Here is a 22,171-nt window from a genome sequence, read left to right on the forward strand (position 1 = left end):
TAAAAACTGAAATGCAATAATGTGCTAATATAATATTGCAAATGTCTGCTGCGAATTTGGATTTGTTAGATATTTACTAAAATTATATGTATATTTATTAGCCAAAGCCTGCGACTAAAACTCGATGTTTGCGTGAAACTCAAAATCATTTCATCATTTTACAAAAATATAACTCAAGAACGTAAACGATTCATATAACAAAAACTTCAACCTCTTTTCAACTTTTTAGGGGTTAAATTTTGGAAACATTTTTAATTACATTATTTTTAGTAATTTTTTACATGTACTACATACAACCTTATTAATTTTTACAAATGTGACTTAAAAAATTAAGAACTTTTCATACAGTTTTTCAAGCCCTATTTCACCCCCTTTTGATTTAATTTTTGAAACAAAAAGTAACTTATAATCCTCTTCGTATTGTGGTCTCACATCATGCCAAAGTTTATTTCAAATATATTCAGTAGTATCATGATGGCCGGTCAAAAAAAATACGGACAAACAGGCAAACAAAAAATAAAAAATATATTTTTGGCTTCACCAACTAAAATTTTCAAAATATCTACTTTTATTATAAGTATAGTAGTTTTTTTGTCTGTTACTTTGGGCAACAAGAATTTTATAGGGATTATTTCGCGTGTTCGATGAGAGCCTCCAGCCACTCATTCTTTTCTGATACTTCCAAATATTATCGTCATATTTCAAACGTCAAAATCCCTGACATAATATATTTAATCCTTCCTTCCCTATAAACCACTTAATCTATGTTAGTAAAAATCAATCATCAAAAGTAATCATATCCTGGACTGAAAATGTTTAGGCAGCCTATTGGCAATATACTTATTGATATAAAAAAAACTTTTCAACAGGTGGACAGATCGGTGAAGGTAGTATTATATACGGGTTCTGACACCATAATATATAAAAATGTCAATTATTGTCACACAATTCAATTTTCATAACAGTTAATAATAATAAAACAAAAAAAATGTAGGGCTCTTAACCTTTAAAACACCTACGCTTTGAATACGCTATAATATTTTATACGATTTGTTTTATTTCCTCCTATTACCATAATAAGTGGGCAAACGAATGAAGGATGGCTTAATTCTCTACACGTTTATAATGCTCTTACAATGCGTTGGTTCCCGAGGGAAACCAATAAATCGGGTCAGGATGGTTCGTGACGGTCAATTAAAATAAAATTGTTGATCAGATTTGAAACATTTACCAATCTACGACGCCTACGTAATAGATTAAGAATCTGTGATAGCCATATCTTCGTGATTTTATAAAAGGTGAAAGTTTGTCAGCTCATGCTCCCACCATAGGTATGTGGAGTTTGGACAGTACTAGCTTTGAGATATAACAGGTTTCAAGGATCCAGACTCAATTGAAGTACTTATTCAAATATAATTGGTGAATTGAGTGAGCCTGTGTTATGTGTGCTAAGATAGCGGACTTATCATTTACTAGCTGACCGGCGCGGTTTCACCCGCGTGATTTGCGATCCTGTTAAAGTACGGGGGTAATATGTAGCTTATAACCTTTCTCGATAAATGGGCTATCTAACACTGAAAGATTTTTTCAAATCGGACCAGTAGTTCCTGAGATTAGCGCGTTCAACCAAACAAACAAACCGACTCTTCAGCTTTACAATATTTTATGGATATGTATTTATAAAATACGTATAAAAGCTTATATAATTTATAACACAAACGATAGAAAACATTAATGCTCATCACACAAATTATTAGTGGGAATCGAACCCACCCCGGATGCAGTAAGCAGGGTCACTGCATCACAGCGCCACGCAACCGTCAAAGATGTGAAGAGGGATTTTCTGACCCAGTGGCCCGTTAATAAAATATAGGCTGATATTAATAATAATTGTAGTTCAATGGTCTTATAAATAATATAAAGCTTCGACCAACATTTTAAGAAGCTTGCACTTAACTGTTGGATCAAGAGTCGGATACAGATGGCAGTGACTCTTGAAACGACGCGTATTGTGAAGAGGTTCCTCACTCTGGAGTCCTGACCGCAGGTTGATTGGGCACTCAAATGTCCCGCAGCGGGGGCATTTTTTTGTTTTATAAATTTTTAATAGTGTTTTGTATAACATTATTAAAATTTAAAAAAGGACATATAAATAAATGATAGAGAATAATCATTATTTCAATGTAGATACTAAGTTATTGAGAGATCCGTGATAACCCAGTGGATATGACCTCTGCCTCCGATTCCGGAGGGTGTGGGTTCGAATCCGGTCCGGGGCATGCACTTCCAACTTTTCAGTTTTGTGCATTTTAAGAAATTAAATATCAAGTGTCTCAATCGGTGAAGGAAAACATCGTAAGGAAAAATGCATACAATAGAATTATCTTAATTCTCTGCGTGTGTGAAGTCTGCCAATCCGCATTGGGCCAGCGTGGTGGACTATTGGCCTCATCCCTCTCATTCCAAGAGGAGACTCGAGCTCAGCAGTGAGTCGAATATGGGTTGATGACGACGACGACGACGACTAAGTTATTGGACATACAATTCCAAGTGGATTAAATCATGAGGTTTTTCTAGTTACGCATGTATATTTAAAGTGCATCAATATTTTTTGTCAAAATAAAAATAAAAAGTTTTTCTAATAGCCTGGGTTAGTAAAAAGAAATAAGAAGTATGTGTTACAACTTTGACGGAACTGATTTGGCGAGTTGAACGCAACCTAATAACTCCATGCAACGCGGTTACAGCATCCAGTCAAAGGCCTCATCGAATGCGTTGTTTTGGAACGATAGCGAAATAGTTTTGTACACCACAACTGCTATTCATCATGAACACAACCTCTACACGGTATTACGAACCACAATACGAGTGTCATAAAAACGAAATTTGACTGCATGGTAAAACTGAAAATGTGGTTCACTGCCGTGAAGTTGAATGTAATTGTTGTCTTTTTGTTAACATTACGGGTTTATTTAAGTGAAATAAGATAAAATGGTCATCTCACAATATTCTGTTGTTCAATCCAGATCGGAAAGCTTAGCGGGAGCTCGTGATAAAAAGTGCCAAAATATACTTTGCCCATATTTATCGAGATTTCAGAAGTATAAGAAATGTAGATACTGATATGTTACTGCTTTTTGAGGTAGATTGTGAAAAAAACTGTGATTAAGATTCAGATTCAAGCGTAATTTGAAAAAAGACATTTGCAGTTTAAGAAGTCATGGATATCACTAAATATATATTAGTTTTGGTGGTTTTGTTTGTCGACAGTGATGCGGGCGGTCACGAGGAGAGTCATCAGTGAGTATTGCAGTATTTTTTATTGTTTCACAGATACATATAAAAATTCATCTATTTTATGTAGACTTTTACACTCTTTCGAAAGATAGCCCAACTGAAAGTAGTTATTCTACCATGAGTTTGTAAAACAGATGCTACCTAGAAGAAAGGGCTAGAACCTCAGAAGTTACTCATTAGAAAACATATAAATGTTACAATTTATCTTATTTGCAAAGCCAATCGCTTCCATAAACTTTAACTACTATAATATATTTCAATTATTTTTAAATACACACCTTGTATTACAACTAGGTCAGTTTTATTTACCTCATCATATATCTTTAAAGGTTTAATTTGGCAATATTTAATTTGGTACTGGTGTTATTTTGGAACGTATTAAATTGAAATTTACTCCTTTTTTATTTATATTTAATCTGATTTAAAATAAAAATAATATGATAATATTTTGGTACCAAGTAATATCTACGTCACCTTCTATACGTACTTTACTCTATGTATTAATCGCTACGTCTTAGATTCATTTTATTTGTGCAATGCTATACTTAATTAATATTGTGTTTTTTTTATTTTGAAGGTAGATTTTAGGATGAGCTATGGAATTAATTAATACTAAAGCGATTTTTTAAAAACATATTTCATTTGCAAAAGCGAACGTCATATTGATATAAACATTGATTTATCCTAAACAACTATCATCACTATCATAATCAGCCGATGGACGTTGTTAGGAAATTCTAATAAGCCTAGTGTCTACTAGGCTTATTAGGATTTCCTAACACCACTATGGTTCTATGCTACTATTGTAATACTAATCAACAATTGAAAATAATTAAATAATATTTTCTTTTTCCAGTGACCACGTCAAGCTTCACGTTCCAGAGTTCATTCAGCACGATCATCACACAAAAGTAATAACAATTCATCATCATCACCACAAACCGAAGAAAGAGCATCACCACCACCACCATCATCACCATCAAAAGCCACACATTCCGTACGCGCCCCCAAAATATCATTACAATCATAAACATTCAAAAAGTTCATCCCATAGCGTATCTAAAGGACATACATCAGTTGGCCCGAAAAGTCACGGTAAACACCATGGGCACCACGGAAAACATGGCAGTGCTGGACATGGTCATCACAGTCCCAGCCCATCGTTTGAAAGTAATTATGGTGCATTTTTACCATCGGTCCCAAAAATACCAAGTCCACAAATACATGGAGTAGTACACACAGTGCAACAAGTTAAAGTATTCGATTCATTGCCAGGAGGTATAAAGACGGGAGATTCTGGTTACCAAGTAACAGAACAAGAAGAAGAAGGCGAAGACGATGTATTTACTTCTGTTAATTCTCTATCACAGTCGTATCCAGGGGCGTACGGATATGAAGGAAACGCAGCAGAACAGAATCATTATTCAGATGCAGCTCATTTCAGTACAAACCAATCACCCAATACTGATCCATTTGCAGCTGCGCAACCACAACCAACTTACTCCAATATCGAAGACTTTGCTACTCAAAATCAGGCAACCCAGTCCTCGTCTAACATGCAACCATCATATTCTGAGATAACTGATTACAATACTCCAGAAAACTCTTTAATAGGATTAGGTAATGGCGGTAGTGATCATTCGTTACTATCTTACGCTGATGCCGCCCAAGACGTCACTCCAGTTAGCTTCTCAAGGGAAGCCGGTACACAACATGCTATTAACAGTGGTGGAGTTGAAACTATTGCCTACTAAACAATTACTTGTGGAATGTTAGTTATCTAGTAAGTCTAAAGAAATAGAATTAAATAATAATTTATTACCAGTATGATTATTAAATCAAAGCTTCGAACGAAACATTAAGAAACTTTCGCTTGACTGTTCTAGGGACTGGATCTAGGGTAGGATATGTGATAAGACGAGTAGATGGTAGAAATGGTGCATAAGAAGAGTATTGTAAAGAGCTTCTTAGAGCCTTGACATTTGTCTTCTCGGGTAAAGCTCTGCATTTGGAGGACTGGATTTATTTTTAGTGTTTCTTTAGTTGTTTACGTCTATAACATTGTTAAAAAGTAGAAAATATTTGTAAATAGATATACGAAAGAAGAAACCAAAATAAATTTAATTAAAAATTGTTTAATAATTTTAAGGTTTTATTATAAACTAAATAAGTTATTTTATTAATACGTACGCCATAGTTTTAATAACAATAAATAATTACAATATAGATATCTTGGCAACTATGCCACTATTAATCACGATACCAACAAGCTAAGAAGTAGTACAAATATAACTCAAATACGAATATACTCGTAAATACAGTTATACTTATTTTAAAAGCATATATTATATAATTGTATACTGTTTTTTGTGGGATATACAATAGGAACTTACTACTTATGCATGGTAAATAATAAAGGAAAATAAAAATAATAAATTTTATTGTTTTGTATTTCAATTTATCTCTACCGAGCTTTTTTTAAGGCAATCATTCAAACGTATGTATTGTTTATCTGTTTGCTTGAACTTGATAATTTTCGGAATTACTGGATTGTTGGTTGATAACCTGACCATACTCTTAATAAGGGGAAGGAAGAGGAGGATACAGGAGGTAAAGTATGTATTTAAGTCCATTCGAAAGTTAATTTTCACAAATGCGGCAGGGTTGATTTCTTTTTATAATTTTTTAATAGTGTTATGTATTATTTTTAACTGACTTCAAAAAGGAGAAGTTTCTTAATTCGGTCGGTATTTTTTTTATGTATGTACACCGATTACTCGAAGACGCCTGGACCGATATCAAAAATTCTTTTTTTGTTTGAAACGGTAATTTGGTATTAACATTGTTAAAAATTAAAAAAAGGACTAATTAATAAATTAGGGAAACGTAGACTCTGTTAAGTGAACAGTACGTTATATGGAGAAATAAATATCTTCAGACCGAAAACAAACTAAACAAAATAATCACAGTACAGTGGTAAATATACATAGTGATATCCGAATGCAATTATGTCATTAAGCTATTGAAACCGTAAAGTCCATTAACATCGGATTGGACACGGCCTAATTCCAATATTATGTAAGTCCTAAAAATAAACCATTACTACCTATTACTTATAAACGTAACCGACGCAAAGAAATGAATGTCGAAAATTGGGCGACCCACTCTAAATATTTCATTCTTTTGTATCATACTAGCGGACGCCCGCAATTTCATCCGCCCTTACCTCCACAATCCAGCCGTGTCGCATAATCCGTTCTTATCGGACGTCTACTAATTAAAAACTACCTCCCTGCCAAATTTCATATTTGTACGTCTAGCGGTTTTCGGTATTTAGATATTTCGTGATCTTATTAATACTAGGTAGTAATATATACCCTCGTGTTGACACATTGCGTAGGTTGCCAAGTAAAATTGCGCCCTGTGAGTATTAAATGATTAGAACTATTTAATCTACTCCCCTCTTTGCTTAATTAATAAAAAATGTAAATAAATAAAAAAAAAATTAAAAGAATACACCCACACTGCAACTGTCGGCTTGCCAGATATAAACAGTTAAATAATGTTATAATGAATAACCTCATGATATATTAAGTCGCCAAATATGTCATGAAGTTATTTGTAATTTATAAAATGAAAGCTTGCTTATTTTTACTTTGATGGTTTCCTAGATTTTGTAAACAAAACAAAAACTAGGCAACCTATTTGCATTGTGTCACTGTGAATTTTATTATATTTATTTCTTAGAAATAATAAATAACAGATGAGGGTTAAATTTCTAATGTCGGATCTTAGATCCAGCTTGACGTACGAAGACGAAAAGCAGGAAGGTTTTTTTTTTATTCTCTACAAGTTAGCCCTTGACTACAATCTCAGCTGATGGTAAGTGAAGATGCAATCCAAGATGGAAGCGGGCTAACTTGTTAGGAGTAGGATGAAATCAACACTCCTTTCGGTTTCTACACGACATCGTACCGAAACGCTAAATCGCTTGGCGGTACGTCTTTCTCGGTAGGGTGGTAACTAGTCACGGCCGAAGCCTCCCACCAGCCCGACCGGGACCAATTAAGAAAACTTCAATTGCCATTGCCAATCCACCGCCCATACCACTGCGCCACGGAGGCCGTCAAAAAGTTTATAGTTAATCGACGTCCGGTATGAACGGATTTTACGACAGGGCCGGATTAAGGATGTGTAAGGGCGAACAAAGTCACGGGTGGCTGCTAGTATTAATATATGAATGCCTTTTTCTTTATCAGGAAGTAATTTGTTCTCTGAGCGCGGCGCGATTATCTCTGAATAATAACACAACATTGTTGTGTCTTTTTCTTAGCTTACCTTACTTCCTGCATTGTGCGTGGCACAGATCTATGTCGTCGTTAGTACCATTGGGTTATGGAAAGTGTTATGCAATACATTCATGTTATATTCTATTATAAAATGTTAATGAAAGTAGACCATTCTTCTCTGTCTTTTACGTAGGAGATACTCTGTTCTGGCTTTACAACTTTCGTATATTAACTATAAATAACTAGCAGATTCTTTCAGTATCACCAGCGTAGTTCCCGTTCCCGTGGTAATATAGGGACACTCATAAATAACGTATCTTTGTATTGGTAAAAAAAATATTTATTACTTTGGGTTACGCCAGTAATTTTGGGTTTTTAGTGAATTCTCTAATTTATTTTTATTTGATTGCACGTTACTCGCTAAGTGACGCTATATTCGTGTAAGGATTACAGTTAGCGACCACTAGAGTACCTAGACCAAGCTAATTATTAATTAGAAAATCCGTAATTATTGTAATCTGGATCGAAATCGAACCCTTGGTCTGAAACCAGGACTTTAGTGGCCATTTACTTTTGGTTATTCGGAGAGTTCTTGGGGTGGATTTGACAAAATAAACAAGGTATTTCAAATATTATTTGAAGCTAGAGGCGTGCACTTCATATATGCAAAAATGCACTGCGTACCCTAAGGACTCAATACAAACCACAATAATGTTGGACCTCAGAATACACATAGTTGGACAAAGAATTTTCCAATTTTCACTTATAGTGCATACCCTGGTTAAAAACCTTATACACGCCACTGTTTGAAGTGTATTTGTATAATACAAAATCTGTTCATGGTTTTACTGGTGGTAAATCGATATCAATTACCTATAGGCATACGATACAAAAATAGTTAAGCAAAAGTTTTTGTACCTATTACTCCGCATACTTAAGCATTGGCAGGTCCATCACAGACTTGGGGATCTTGTTATAGAAGAGTACACCCAAACCTACAAAAGATTTTTTTTACTCTTTGGACACGACAAGCAGAAATATCTAACTTATGCTCGTGTCTAGAAAGACGTGGGTTTAAATCTCCTTTTCGTTTGTACAAATTAATATTTTGTCTTACATAGATTATACTGTTATATATATATATATATATATATATAAGCTACTGTTAGTATACCTAAGTTTACCGCAGCTAATTGCCCGAGTAGTGATAGAATGGCTGGCTCATATTATTGCGCAAAGGATCAACTCACAATGCGGAAATGCAGCCAGTATTCTTGCCACCAAAATCAAAATCAAAAAATCATTTATTTCAAGTAGGCTTAGTTTACAAGCACTTTTGACACGTCAGTTGACTATTTGTAAAGATTCTACCGCCATTGCATGATTTGTATAGTTATTAGGATACGTTAGCTTAAGTTTCTAATAATTGTATACATAAGTTGATAGTCTCTTTTCAAATTCTCACGTTACAATAGGAAACGGAAAAGTGCCACAGAGAAATTACAAGCAAAAAGTAACTCTAAATGATTTGCCGATTGTTTCTGACGGATTACAAGAAATTTCAATGTAGTGTAGATATAATACTCTGTGGGAGATTATCTGGCTCTGGCTGGCAAAAGTACTCTTAGTTATGGAGTATCAAAACTTTATTCAAAGAATTTCAAGTTTCACATTTTAAAGCCATATTTTCTAGGTGGTTAGTTAAATTATTACTAGAATAGTACATTACTAGAATAGTAGTCAATAGAATAGAATTAGTAAGAAAGAGATAATTATAGATACTAGAAACAGATAATTTCTATTTCTTAATATAAACAAAATGGGTAACTATTGTGACTTTTAATATATTACATATTATATTAAAAGTGTGAAATGCAAAATGCATTTAGAATTCATGCATTTTATTGCACGACCAAAAGTCAATACCTATTACTGTTACTATGTATCATAAAATCATTAAAATGTGCCGACAATGATTAAAATGGAAAGCATTAAAAACAAGCGGTAATGATGGTAACATCAACAAGGCGGGACATCAAATTTAAAAAATAAAGGTCAGGGTAATTTTAAACATCCTGTATAATATTATACATTAGAGTACTGGAATATAAATCATATATTATATGGTATACAGGGTGTAATCCTACGGGAAATTAAGATGGAAAAATGACTGTTGTTTTGTAGGTGCGTTGCACAAAGCTTTAACTTCAATTTTTATTTATATATATAGATAGATAGGATAGGTAGGTACTTAGTAAAAAACCAAAATCAAACAAGAGCATAATTAAAATATAATTATTTATCAAAAATTTACACTTAAAATACGTTCACAACAAACTTAAAAAATTAAATTAATAGGAATCATACAAAATCTAATTTTAGGAATATAATATTATCACTTAAGTTGTAATATCAACTCAATTATTCTATTATCTGGAAGACCATGGGAAACTTGTACAGCTCGATTAGTAACAGCTGAAAGTTGGGGAAGTATCAGAATTTGTAGAGAAATTGTAGAAAAATTGTAGCAAATTGTACTTTCACACTCCGTTTTCAAAAACTCCATACGTCACAATAATTCATCATAATCTATCAATTAAATCATTTATCAAACTTAAATCTACTTTTTGATAATAAACAACAACTTTATTCTACTATTTTATTTAGTAAAACGTAAGCCGACCATGTAATCTAGATGTTTGGATGTTGGTTTTTGTAGAAAATAGCAAAATAAATTTATTATTACCATACATCATGATCATTCTTCTATTCATTATAAACAGTCTAATTACATGGACAAGTACAAGTACCTATCTATATCTATTTTTAAGACCATGTCAATTAACAAATCTCTTTTACAGATACGACATTTCTAATGTAAAAGTGTAAACTTGTAAGAAGTGAAACTTAATAGTCCTTTGATTTACGGTCGAGATTACGGTGATTTATCGTTAGTAATAAAAATATCACCATAAATTTTGTTTAGAGGAACAATACGACGTTGTAAAGTTTCAATAGCCCTTACTACTATACATTATTGTGAGTTTCGTATTAAATTATCATTAAGATAAATGCGTTTGGTATTTCCGTTGTACATTGTTTGTAGCGTGAGATATTTACGAGGTTGGAAGTTTGTTTTTAACTAGCGGTTGCTCGTGACTTCTTTCCAGTGAAATTCAGTTTTTATACTAATCTCACGAGAACCATAGAGTTTTCCGGGATAAAATGTATCCCATATGTTATTCAATAACTTCCGCTATGTTCTTGTGACAATCCCATTAAAATCAGTTCTGCTGTTCTAATATATTGCCTGAATTAGTAGACAGACAGACAAAAATTTAAAAAGTATTTTGTATTTTAGTATCGTGTAAGTAACATTAAGAACTTGATAAGACTCAATTATATTGAAATCACAATTCTCAACTCTCAAAACGATTGTATAGTGCAACATGTTAATCGTTCAAGCAATGTACATATCACGATGATTTACCAAAATCGTTCGATGTTCAATTGAAAACTTATTCATCAATAGACACTACTTTATCATGACAGTTTTGCTTTGTTTGGTGTTTTTACGATACTGTGTGTACACTAAACGAATGTCAGCACAACAAAAATGCATTGCTAAATTAAGTACATCACTACATTGTCTCCCCTTTTATTAATATACTTTATCTAAATGTTTAGCAGCCATTCACGCACTTCTTCTTAAAGTGTCTCTCCATTACTGTAGGTCTGCAGTTTCCTAAGCTTTTCATACGCCATGGCTAGGCGGAAAAGTTCGTCAACTGTCTTTAAGCCAATCCACTTCCTTATAGCACTCACTCATACTCAGATGACTTTGTCGTCTGTCACAGCTTTACCGCAGGCGTCCACAGATTCGTATCGTACGGAGGCATCGCATCATACGGATTCTAGTATTCTTTGGATAGAAAGTATTACAAGCATGAAACGGATTTTATCTACCGTATAATTAAATAGCCGTGATAGCCCTGTGGATATGGCTTGTGCCTTCGATTAGGAGGGCATAGGTTCGAATCCGATCCGGTGCATGCATCTCCAACTTTTCAGTTATGTGCATTTTAAGAAATTAAATATCACGTGTCTCAAACGGTGAAGGAAAAACATCGTGAGGAAACCTGCATACCTGAGAATTTTCTCAATTCTCTACGTGTGTGAAGTCTGCCAATCTGCATTGGGCCAGCGTAGTGGGCTACTGGCCTAACCCCTCCCATTCTGAGAGGAGACGCATTGATAACATCATGATTAAACATCCGTTTGATGCGATGCGTCCGATACGTACGATGTGGATCAGTAGATGCCAACCATTATATTTTATAAAATTTTGTCTATACATTTTACTGCTATATGTAAATCAAAACCGTCATAACAAAACAGTGCATCCGTACAAATTTCCTAACTGGCTAATTTTCAGTGTTAATACCCATGTTCATCACCACTAAGCGAGTAACTGCCATGGTCTCCGCCTTCGAAGCTCACAGGCGAATCGTGGCCGTAACTTTCCTCCGCAGCGCCCCAGCCGTGACCTGGAAACATCAAACAAACCAGTGGCGTGCATAAGGTTGTCGATCAGGGTATGCAATATATATAAAATTAAGCAAATTGGAAAAATCTGTATTTAATAAGCACCAAGAAGACAACTCTTAGGGTATGCAGTACTTTAATGCATGTATGAACTGCACGCCACTGCAAACAACCAATATTGGAGTTGGGAAGTTGATGATTGACAAGTGCTGTTTGGTACCCCTTTTAACTTTAATTTAAAGTTTTCGACCAGTTATTATCACCATTATCTAATATTATTAATATCTGTCGTTTCGAAAATGCTTGTAAAGTAAGGAGGCTTACTTTACAAGCAAGCGTAATCGAAATAATTATGAACTTTGGTTTTGACTTTGATGAAAGCCCGCGTTCCTCGAAGAGCGCTTTAAACCATCAGCCCCGCTCATTAACATTAACATCATTAGTGGTCGTTAATGAATTTCACATAATATGCTTCTAATCCCGCCAAACCGCATCGAAGCATCGTGGTGGGTCTAGCCTCTATATACCCCCTCCTATATTAACGCACCCTGTCGTGGGAAGTTAAAATAGGTTAAAAATTAATAAGGAATTGAGGTTAGTTATAACTTTACTAAAATTTAAAAACCGACCGATTGGATTTCACTTTGTTTTGTTGAGTGGTAAATTTTTAGCATCATATGCCAGTAATTTTATTGATAACTATACCATTAAAATTAGAACATATTGTAACGATGAGTTTTATCACATCCGTTGTACATAGTATACAGACACAATGATGTTAGAAGAAAATAGAGGTAGTTAGATACGCGGACCGCAAGTGGCACGTTAAAACTATGCTAATTAGCAAACCTGAGCTCAGTCGCCGCACTGTCATCGCGCCGTTGACAACGCCGCTGAAATAATTTTTGTGTGCCAGTTGTAAACATCGAATGTGGTGTATGTAACCTATCTACCTCTTTTTTCTTCTAACATCATTGCAAGTGAGTGTCGCGAGCAATAGGCACGCCATCTCAGCGATCATTGTATGCGGAACGTAGTATTTAGTAAGTTATAGAGAGAGCCCAGTGGATATGACCTCTGCCTCCGATTCCGAATCCGGTCCGGGGCATGCACCTCCTACTTTTCAGTTCTGTACATTTTAATAAATTAAATATCACGTGTCTCAAACGGTGAAGGAAAACATCGTGAGGAACCCAGCATACCAGGGAATTTTCTTAATTCTCTGCGTGTGTGAAGTCTGCCAATCCGCATTGGGCCAGCGTGGTGGACTATTAGCCTAACCCCTCTCATTCTGAGATTCAACCGATAGTCGAGCTCACCAGTGAGCCGAATATCGGTTGATAATGATGATGATGATGAGTAAGTTATAGTACCTCTTTTTTTCTCATTCATCATTCTACTGACACCTCAATACTATCTGAGGTGACGTCACATCAAGTGAGGTGGCAAAACACTAACCTCCGCCGAAATGTGGCGCCGGTTTCGGTTCACCGTACGTGTAGCCAAGGACTTCATAGTGGTCGTCACCACCACCGCCACCACTCTTATGGTGCACGTGCTTCACAATCGTGTGCTTATGGTGATGATGCTTCACGAACACCGGGACGTGGATCACCACCTTCTTGTGACCGCCGCCGCCGCCTCCAGCCATCACCGAAGACAGCGTCGCCACACCAACAAGCACCAACTAGAAATAAAGTAAATAATAATCATCATCAGTCTATTTGAATACTCAAAAATAAATTCAGCACTATAAAGCACTGTCATTAAATATTGATCAACTAGCGGATGCGCGCGACCTCGAAATTCTGTTTTTCAAAAATCCCAAGGAAACCATGTATTTTTTCGGAATAAAAACTATTTTAAATATTGCTACAAAACCTCCTCTATCTCCTCCAATGAAAGTTCCATTAAAATTTCCGTTCCAGAGATTAGCCCGGACACACAGAAAGACAGATAGACCAACGAAAACTTTATTACCATCATATTTAAAGATTTCCATTCTGTAAACTGAAACTCCATATTGCAAAGAAAAAACTAAAAGAGGAAAAACAAATGAATTAGGGTTTTCAACCCAAAAGTATGAGTAAACAGCTGTATACCTAAATTTGAAAATTGAATTCCTAACTCAAGAGTAGATATTTGTGATCAAAGTAGACAGAACGACAAAACGTCAATTTCATATTATAAGGACCTAAGCCCCCATTCGCACGAGAGTTTTTTTAACGGACGTTAAAAAAGCGTTCAAATACAAGAAATGCATTTCCAAGTATATGTTCACACGACAACGTTTTTAAGACACGACGCTTTTTTCCAGCAGTGTTGCATATTCAATTTGGGCGTGGGAAATAGGCCTTCATTTAACTTCATACTATATTTGAACGCTTTTTTAACATCCGTTAAAATAGTTACACTGACGACCTGGCGTAACTGGCAATTCTTATCTTTATAAACAAAAAGTCTTTTTTCGGAATGGATGATGATAGTCTTTTGTTACATTTTCTGTGCTACTAGCAGAACTAACTTCACAGAGATTTGGTTTTTACGAGTATGTATGATGCCACGCAATACCAGGGTATGGGTATAAATTTATATGACCGAGTTGCCATTTTGACTTCAAATCGTTGTCGAGGGTTAATTTGTACTTGAAGAAATAATATCAGACGTAATCAAATTTAGGACATACATAATCGCCAGCTTTAAATCATACTCAGGACCTCAGTACTTCACGATGTAGCCATTCTCTTTCTACAAACGTTGACGCTTCGAAAACTAACAAAATGGGAATGACAGATCACGTGACCTGTCGATTGTTGATGTTATTCCCATACATTTTTTAGTTTTCTAAGCATTAGCGTTTGTAGAAAGAGAATCGACGTGCCACAGGGCTAAGGCCCCAGGAACTGCCTATTAAAAATCAACCAATACTGACGTGACGTGAGGGTTCTCAAATATAGCCAGCAACAATCCATAATCCATCCAGATTATCCAGGAATTGTATTGTACTTCCGCCATAATCTATGTTTCCCCTCTTCAACACAGCTTGTGCAATTACAGACAACTTAGGCTTAACTTATGCCTCTGGTTAACGCAAAGCACAGCAAAAACTTGGTCACCCTTGAACACTGTGATGAGTTTTCACTGAATATCATCTACTTGTTCCGTCATGTATATCTATATATATAAAAATTAATTGCTGTTCGTTAGTCTCGCTAAAACTCGAGAGCGGCTGTCGATTTATCTTATCTTGGTCATGAAATGTTTGTGGAAGTATAGGGAATGTTTAAAAGGTGAGAAAACTTAGAATAATTGCCGGGATTACCAAGAAAACCACCCTTTCCTAATTCCCATACAAACGGTAGTGAAGAAGTGGACATAAGTCAAAGCGCAGCTTGACCGGGTCCGCTGGTTTACTATAAATAAAAATCTTACCTCATGGGAGTTAAAAGGTTGTCTTGTAAATTAAGCTAAATAAATGGTTTTTAAATTTGAAAAATTTCGACTTTTACAAAAATTTATATCGCAATGCAAGGACATGTCGCCCTAACGCCACAATTAAATCTTACATATTCGCAGTTGCTGTACATAAAATTGCTGTTCAATAAAACCAAAGAAATTAAATAAATAAATATTCAATTAATAATTAATTATTTAAGTAGTTTACGGAACAAGCAGATGTAGGACTCAAGTGAAAACTCCTCAGCAACACCTCACCTAGTACTCATAAAATGCTTACTATACCTGTGCCTGACCTGAGTTATATTTGTTATGCTATTTTACCAAGACAATGGCTCCAATCTATACACAAAGATGGTGCTTGGTTACAGAAATAATATTTGGACAATTTATTTGACGGCCTCCGGTATGCGCGGTGGATTTACAAGACAGAGGTACTGGGTTCGATCCCCGACTGGGCCAATTGAGGTTTTCTTAATTGGCCCAGGTCTGCTGGTGGGAGGCTTTAGCTGTGGCTAGTTACCACCCTACCGACAAAGATACACCGCCAATCGATTTAGCGTCCCGGTACGATGTCGTGTAGAAACCGAAAGGGGTGTGGATTTACATCCTCCTCTTAACAAGTTGGCATGTTTCATCTTATATTGCATCATCACTTACTTACCAAGGGCTAACTTGTAAAGAATAAAAAAGGATGCAGAGCCTTGAAATCTGCTATATTCCGCCACCAATTAGGCTGGCGTACTTACTCGTAAATATAGAAACTAAATTTCAGCCAAAATAAAGCAAGTCTGGCCATGACAAGCCCTAGTTCTATATTAAACTATTGATGACACTTACGTAAGACTGTATTAATCATACAAATAATCAAACTAAACTTTCTAAACGCAATACAAAAGAATGTCTCCATGTCGACGTTGGGCCCACAATCATCACAGCAATTTAAAGTGCCTCGAATTCGATGTTGTAACAAAATGATTCACTTTCAAGCAAAATAAAAACAAAAAGCCTGTGCGACCATGTTTAGCCTCTCACTCTGCTTTTATTTATGCTTTTTTTTTACTAAACAGACGTATTCGATAACTCAAAGGAAAAGAAATAAGTGTTCTCATTTTAAAAAGCAGTCATAAGACCAAGGATGGTTTGCAGCTATTTTCAAACTATGTTTACTATAAAATTAATATTTCACTATTAAAGACGATCAAAATGTGATTATTTTAAACCGGAAGTTATGTTGTTGTTCATAAAGTAACATTAAAATAAAATCGCTTTCCATATTCTGCGCCTTTTAAATTATTTGAAAGATTTTAATGCGATTTTCATCATTAGATAGATAATAATTTATGACAAACTCTCATACGTTTAACTTAACATTGCCTCTTTAATAGTACCTCAGCAGCGTCATCCTGCAACTAGCAAGCTGACACGTCACTTGACCATATAAGGCATTTTCCTGAAAGAGGTCTGTCAAAGTTGTTAAAAGGCATTTAAATTTTTCAATTGTTTTTTCAATTTTGTGATCTCGGAAACGGGTCGCTAAGTTAGGTTGATTTGTTCATAAGGTTTGGATTTTTTTAATCTTTTAAATACGGTATTCCCATCACTTAAGGCGGTATATTTAAAAATAATGTTTTTTTAAACCCTTTATGGTATATTTTTCAGATACTTTTTTGATAGGTAAAAATTCATGAATTGTCATTGCAAGTAGAAATATACGATAAATAACTTAAAAACGATCTCGAGCCGCCAGCATCCAGTGGCTCTCTGCAACTCGGCCCGAGATCGTTGTGCTTGGAGGTCCATGCAAGAGGCCTATGTCCTGCAGTGGACGTCTGTCAGTTGTAAAGCTCGGTAGCCTAAATCTAAATATATAAATGCAAAAGGTCAATTCCAATCATAACAAAATCTCAAAAACCGCTTGAGGTACAAAGCTGAAATTTAGCAAAGCGGTAGTTTATAATTAGTAGGTATCCACTAAAACAGATTTTGCGATAGGGTCGGATTATAGATGTCTAAGGGCGGACGAAGTCGCGGGCTAGTATATCTAATAAAAAAGTAAATAATAGAAACATGTAGTCGTAAGTCTGAGCTCCCTCTAATTGCGATGATCAGATCCGGTCTCCAGTAATTTTATAGTAGAGTCGTAATTCTCCACGAATTACATCAGCCAATAAAAAATTATCAATGAAAACATTGAGCTGTCATATATTTTTTTTCAGATTGCTGAATGTTTTTATCAACCCTCGACGCAGTGAATAAATATTTGTATCTGTCTATCTGTTTGTTTGTCTGTCTGTGGCATCGTAGCCTGAGATGCTTAGGTCAAGATGGAAAAGAATTTTAAACCATAAAGCTTATGTCAAGGAAAATGTTCTTAGCTATGTATTATGAAAATCAGATAAGCCAATCTGATAATGTCAGTCTCTTTACATGTCAGAAATTCCTTCCATCAGGAAATTAATTTCTGTCACGAAAGTTATTATAGCTTATAAATATTAATTGTTGGCGTCTTACATTATTATTATGGATGTTGATTATTTTCATTACATACATATTGTATAAATATTAGAGAAATTGAATTCTTAAAAATTGTTCAAGATCAATATTAATATTTGGGCCAGGTACAGTCACAGACTATGTGTGTGTGTGACCAATTGAATACTAGTTACTTTAACTCCTGATTAAGGTCTATACTTGGACTTGTGATTAGTGAGCTAGGATTGCAACTTCAATGAAATTTGTAGAAAAAAGAAACAATAGCATTGAAATGAGGTGTTCACATGATGTCGCTTACAGTGGAGTTAAGTACTTTTTATGAAACATTCCAGAATGTTGTACCATTGTGCATCACAATAAAAAGAAATTTAAAGCATTTGAATCCATTTTTTGTTGATAGTTCACCGTAACACTCTCACTTTGCATATTTAACATTTATTTTCTAATATTAATATGATTTATTTTACTGTATATACTCGTAAGTCACATCACGGTTTAGTTGAATAAGGAACACGCACGCACAAAGTTAAGTTATGCTGTTAATAAATATTCAAAACTAATTATTATTATGTTGATTGTCCACTCACCAAAAGTCTTGCGGACATAGTGAAGAGGACCAACCAATCTCAGGTACAGTTAGCCGGTGTGTGATAAAGAAATTTAAACAAAACTTCCTTTTATATCGCAACGTGGTCGCGTTTCGCGACACTGCTTCTTGGCGCATTCAATATAATCCGCATTTCAGAGTGACCACAGAATTTTCAACTCTATTCTAAAAGCCTTACAGTTTATAATGTTATTCTCTGTGTCATGGTTGGTATTTTACATAAAACTCCAATAGATAATTGAAAACACAATCTGAAGACGTAGACCGGAAAGACCATAGTTGAGTGTCAACACAACATTTTGTAGGTCCGTAATTTGAGTGAAAATATATTTAATTAGAACAAAACACCATGATAGTGGCAAGGTAATAGGAATTATTGTTAAATAAACACAGTAATCATGAATTATAAAACTAAAGAATAGTCTCCGTTTTAGTGAAAATATAAAAATGTTGATATGAAATAAAATGACCACTTGCAAGATGCAAGACTGGGTTGATTTTACTGCTAACAAAAATACAAATTATTATAATTAATACTTAATTAATTATAGTGTCTCGGGGATTAATGAAATTTTGATTGTTTTGTTTGTTTGTTTTTTTTTTATATTTTAACACGAAAACAATCGGTTAAGTAGAGATTGTACAATATATTTTATCTTTATAGTACAAGTGATACCCTCGTCTGTTATTTATTTGGATTAAGAAATAAATGACAGAAAATATTTACATTGTATTACCTAGCTAGGTAAATGCGGCCGGATAGTATTACATGATCATTTATTTTATCTACGGTTATTCCTCATTGATTAATCAAAAATTCAAAATTTTCAAAAAAAACTCATAACACTTAGAATGTGTCAAAGAATGATATACCGACAATTTTACGTATTATAACCCATACATAGGTACAAACAGTCGATAAATATTACCCGACTTCAGAAGTCGGTAAATACTTTTGATTCAATGTTTTCTATGTGTGGGAAAATAAAAAGAATCACAGAAAGAGAACGCTTCCGCTCATGTACGCTGAAAGTGAAAAATCTGTCGGCGAATGTGACTTGCATTACATACAGCCTGCTGACTAGCGGAATGCTCTTACTTTTAACTCGACATCACAAGAAACTTGGATAAAAGCAGACGTTACTTTGCGGAAGTTCATCATGATTATATAATGATTTATTTATTTTGCTATCATCCGTGAAAATTCGACGAACCCATGAGACAACGTCACTCAGGTCCGACAAAATACTCTCTAAGTACGTTTCACCCCAAAACCGGAGCATCCTCAGGAGATGTCAAATCATTATATAATCACAAGAATAATAAGAACTATTTTTTCCCTGAGCAGTGATAGCCCAATGAATATGACCTCTGCCTGAAATTTCGGAGGGTGTGGGTTCGAATCCAGTCCGAGGCATGCATCCAACTTTTCAGTTGTGTGCATTTTAAGAAAGAAATGAAATATCACGTACGGTGAACGGTGAAGGAGAAACAACCTGCATACCAGAGAATTTTCTTAATTCTTCGAAGTTCCACTTGGGCCAGCGTAGTGGACTAAGGCCTAACCTCAGTCATTATCTCGTGCAATAGTCGAATATGGATTGATAGTGATCATGATGATCAGTTAGTCGAAATTAAATTGTGTTGCATTATGTACGCTTGTATTTTAATTATGAAATTGATTTACTTTTCGCTAAACCGATTACGAGAGAAAAACAACACGAGTGAAACCGTGGCGTAACCGTTAGTATGTTTTGATTTTTATTAAACCAATAATAATAAGTATAAAACACTAATAAACAGAAAGCCCTACACATGACATATCCCTTAATTGTGTATTATTATATCCTCATTACGCTAATATTCAACTACTACATTACATATGACAGTTACGGAAGAAAATTCGAAGAAAATTACATGTTAGTGTGGCACTACAATCAAGTTATGCCATAATCTCACGCGCTGAATTGTTTGCCATACAAAAGACTTCAACGCGCTATTAAAATAAAATTTTCTTTTTATCCAAAGGATACATTGATTTTCCTAAGATAATTCCTGTTTCATATCGACGTCATATTTTTTACTAGATTGTTCCTTTGACTTTATAAAAGAAAAACAAAATTAAAATCCGTTCCGTTGAAAGGGATTAATAAATGAGAACTCAGATTACTCAAATAATATAATCTATTAGGACCACCCAAACTTAAAGCTACAAACCATGTAAATGCCATCGAAATTATTTTAATGACGTCAGATCGTGAGGCAGTAATAAATAAACAGATAGGCAAGATAAACCCATTGGAATATCAATAAAAAGTTACTCGAGTTTTCTTTTTATAACTGTTAATCGAAATAGCAAGTTTTAAATTCCTATGTTGGAAAATTTGAGTTTTCACATTTTAAGATTTTCTACTCATACACTATCTATTTTATTTATTACCCGATATACTTTTCGAAAATAGAATAGACGATGTAGAAAGACAAGTTTAATTGAAATCCACCTGTAGTCATGAATTTTAGTTATTGTTGAATAGAAATATAGTTATTATAACAGATAAACACCGTATAAAATCACACACACATATAAAAATATCTTCAAATTGTCTTAGCAAACCTTTATTTATCATATGTAGCTCAAATCTATCTTGAAAGATAAAAAAACTCATGATAATTAAGAAGCATTGATGCCACAGGAAGACAAAAATAGACACGAGGAATTAGTAACTTTATAATATTAGTGTGATGATCCCAAATTTTATAAAAAAAAATTTATCAGATTTAAGAATGAATACGCAAAATCCAAACAGATCTAACTTTCAGATCTTTAGTATCTAACGTTAGATGTAAGGCCTTTATTTTGATCCTAAATAAGGAGTCCAATGAAAAGTGATAGTCTAGTTACCGGTGAACCGTGGTAGACTCAGTGGACTAGAAAGAGTTTTCTATGTGCAAGGTCATTGAAGAAACGCACTGGTTTCTGTTTCGACACCAGGACGGATTAGCAGACTTCACACACGCAGAGAATTAAGAAAATTCTCTGGTGTGCAGGTTTCCTCACGATTTTTTCCTTCACCGTTTGAGACACGTGATATTTAATTTCTTAAAATGCACACAACTGAAAAATTGGAGGTTCATGCCTTGGACCGTATTCGAACCCACTCCCTCCGGAATCGGATGCAGAAGAGAGGAGAGGGAGGCTTGGAGTGAAAAAATAATATATGATAAAGATGATTCATAATAAATATAACTATACTATCTATACTCTATAGATACTATGAAAAGTCTTCAATACAAACCTACCTTGTTCAACAAACTCATTTAACCATCGACTTTCAAATGATATTATCGAGGAAGCGTTACAGTTGTAAAACGAAAAAATAAAATTCCAGTTGCGTAAATATTGTAATTACATAAGTATTACTATACTTTCACATGCCGATATTAATGTACTATTATGTTCTCCGTATTTGATAACGAAGAG

General features: G+C 34.6%; 2 protein-coding genes across 2 annotated transcripts; one reads left to right on the forward strand and one right to left on the reverse strand.

The window, feature by feature from the left end:
* The first annotated feature begins 39 nt into the window (after positions 1 to 39).
* Positions 40 to 5,977, forward strand: LOC112046350 (polycomb group protein Pc-like). The gene is made up of 2 exons (XM_024082975.2): positions 40 to 3,300; positions 4,154 to 5,977. Exons 1-2 carry the CDS (start codon positions 3,221 to 3,223, stop codon positions 5,049 to 5,051), a joined length of 978 nt encoding a protein of 325 aa, XP_023938743.2. The 5' UTR covers positions 40 to 3,220; the 3' UTR covers positions 5,052 to 5,977.
* Positions 5,978 to 9,854: 3,877 nt separating this feature from the next.
* On the reverse strand, positions 9,855 to 18,761 carry LOC112046361 (uncharacterized). The gene is made up of 3 exons (XM_024082989.2): positions 18,671 to 18,761; positions 13,590 to 13,818; positions 9,855 to 12,133 (listed from the first exon to the last, which is right to left on the reverse strand). The coding sequence occupies exons 1-3, from the start codon at positions 18,686 to 18,688 to the stop codon at positions 12,024 to 12,026; spliced, it is 357 nt and encodes a 118-aa protein (XP_023938757.1). The 5' UTR covers positions 18,689 to 18,761; the 3' UTR covers positions 9,855 to 12,023.
* Between the last annotated feature and the right edge of the window lie 3,410 nt (positions 18,762 to 22,171).

This window comes from Bicyclus anynana, chromosome Z, assembly GCF_947172395.1.
Source record: "Bicyclus anynana chromosome Z, ilBicAnyn1.1, whole genome shotgun sequence".
In the NCBI taxonomy this organism is placed as follows: Eukaryota; Metazoa; Arthropoda; class Insecta; order Lepidoptera; family Nymphalidae; genus Bicyclus; species Bicyclus anynana.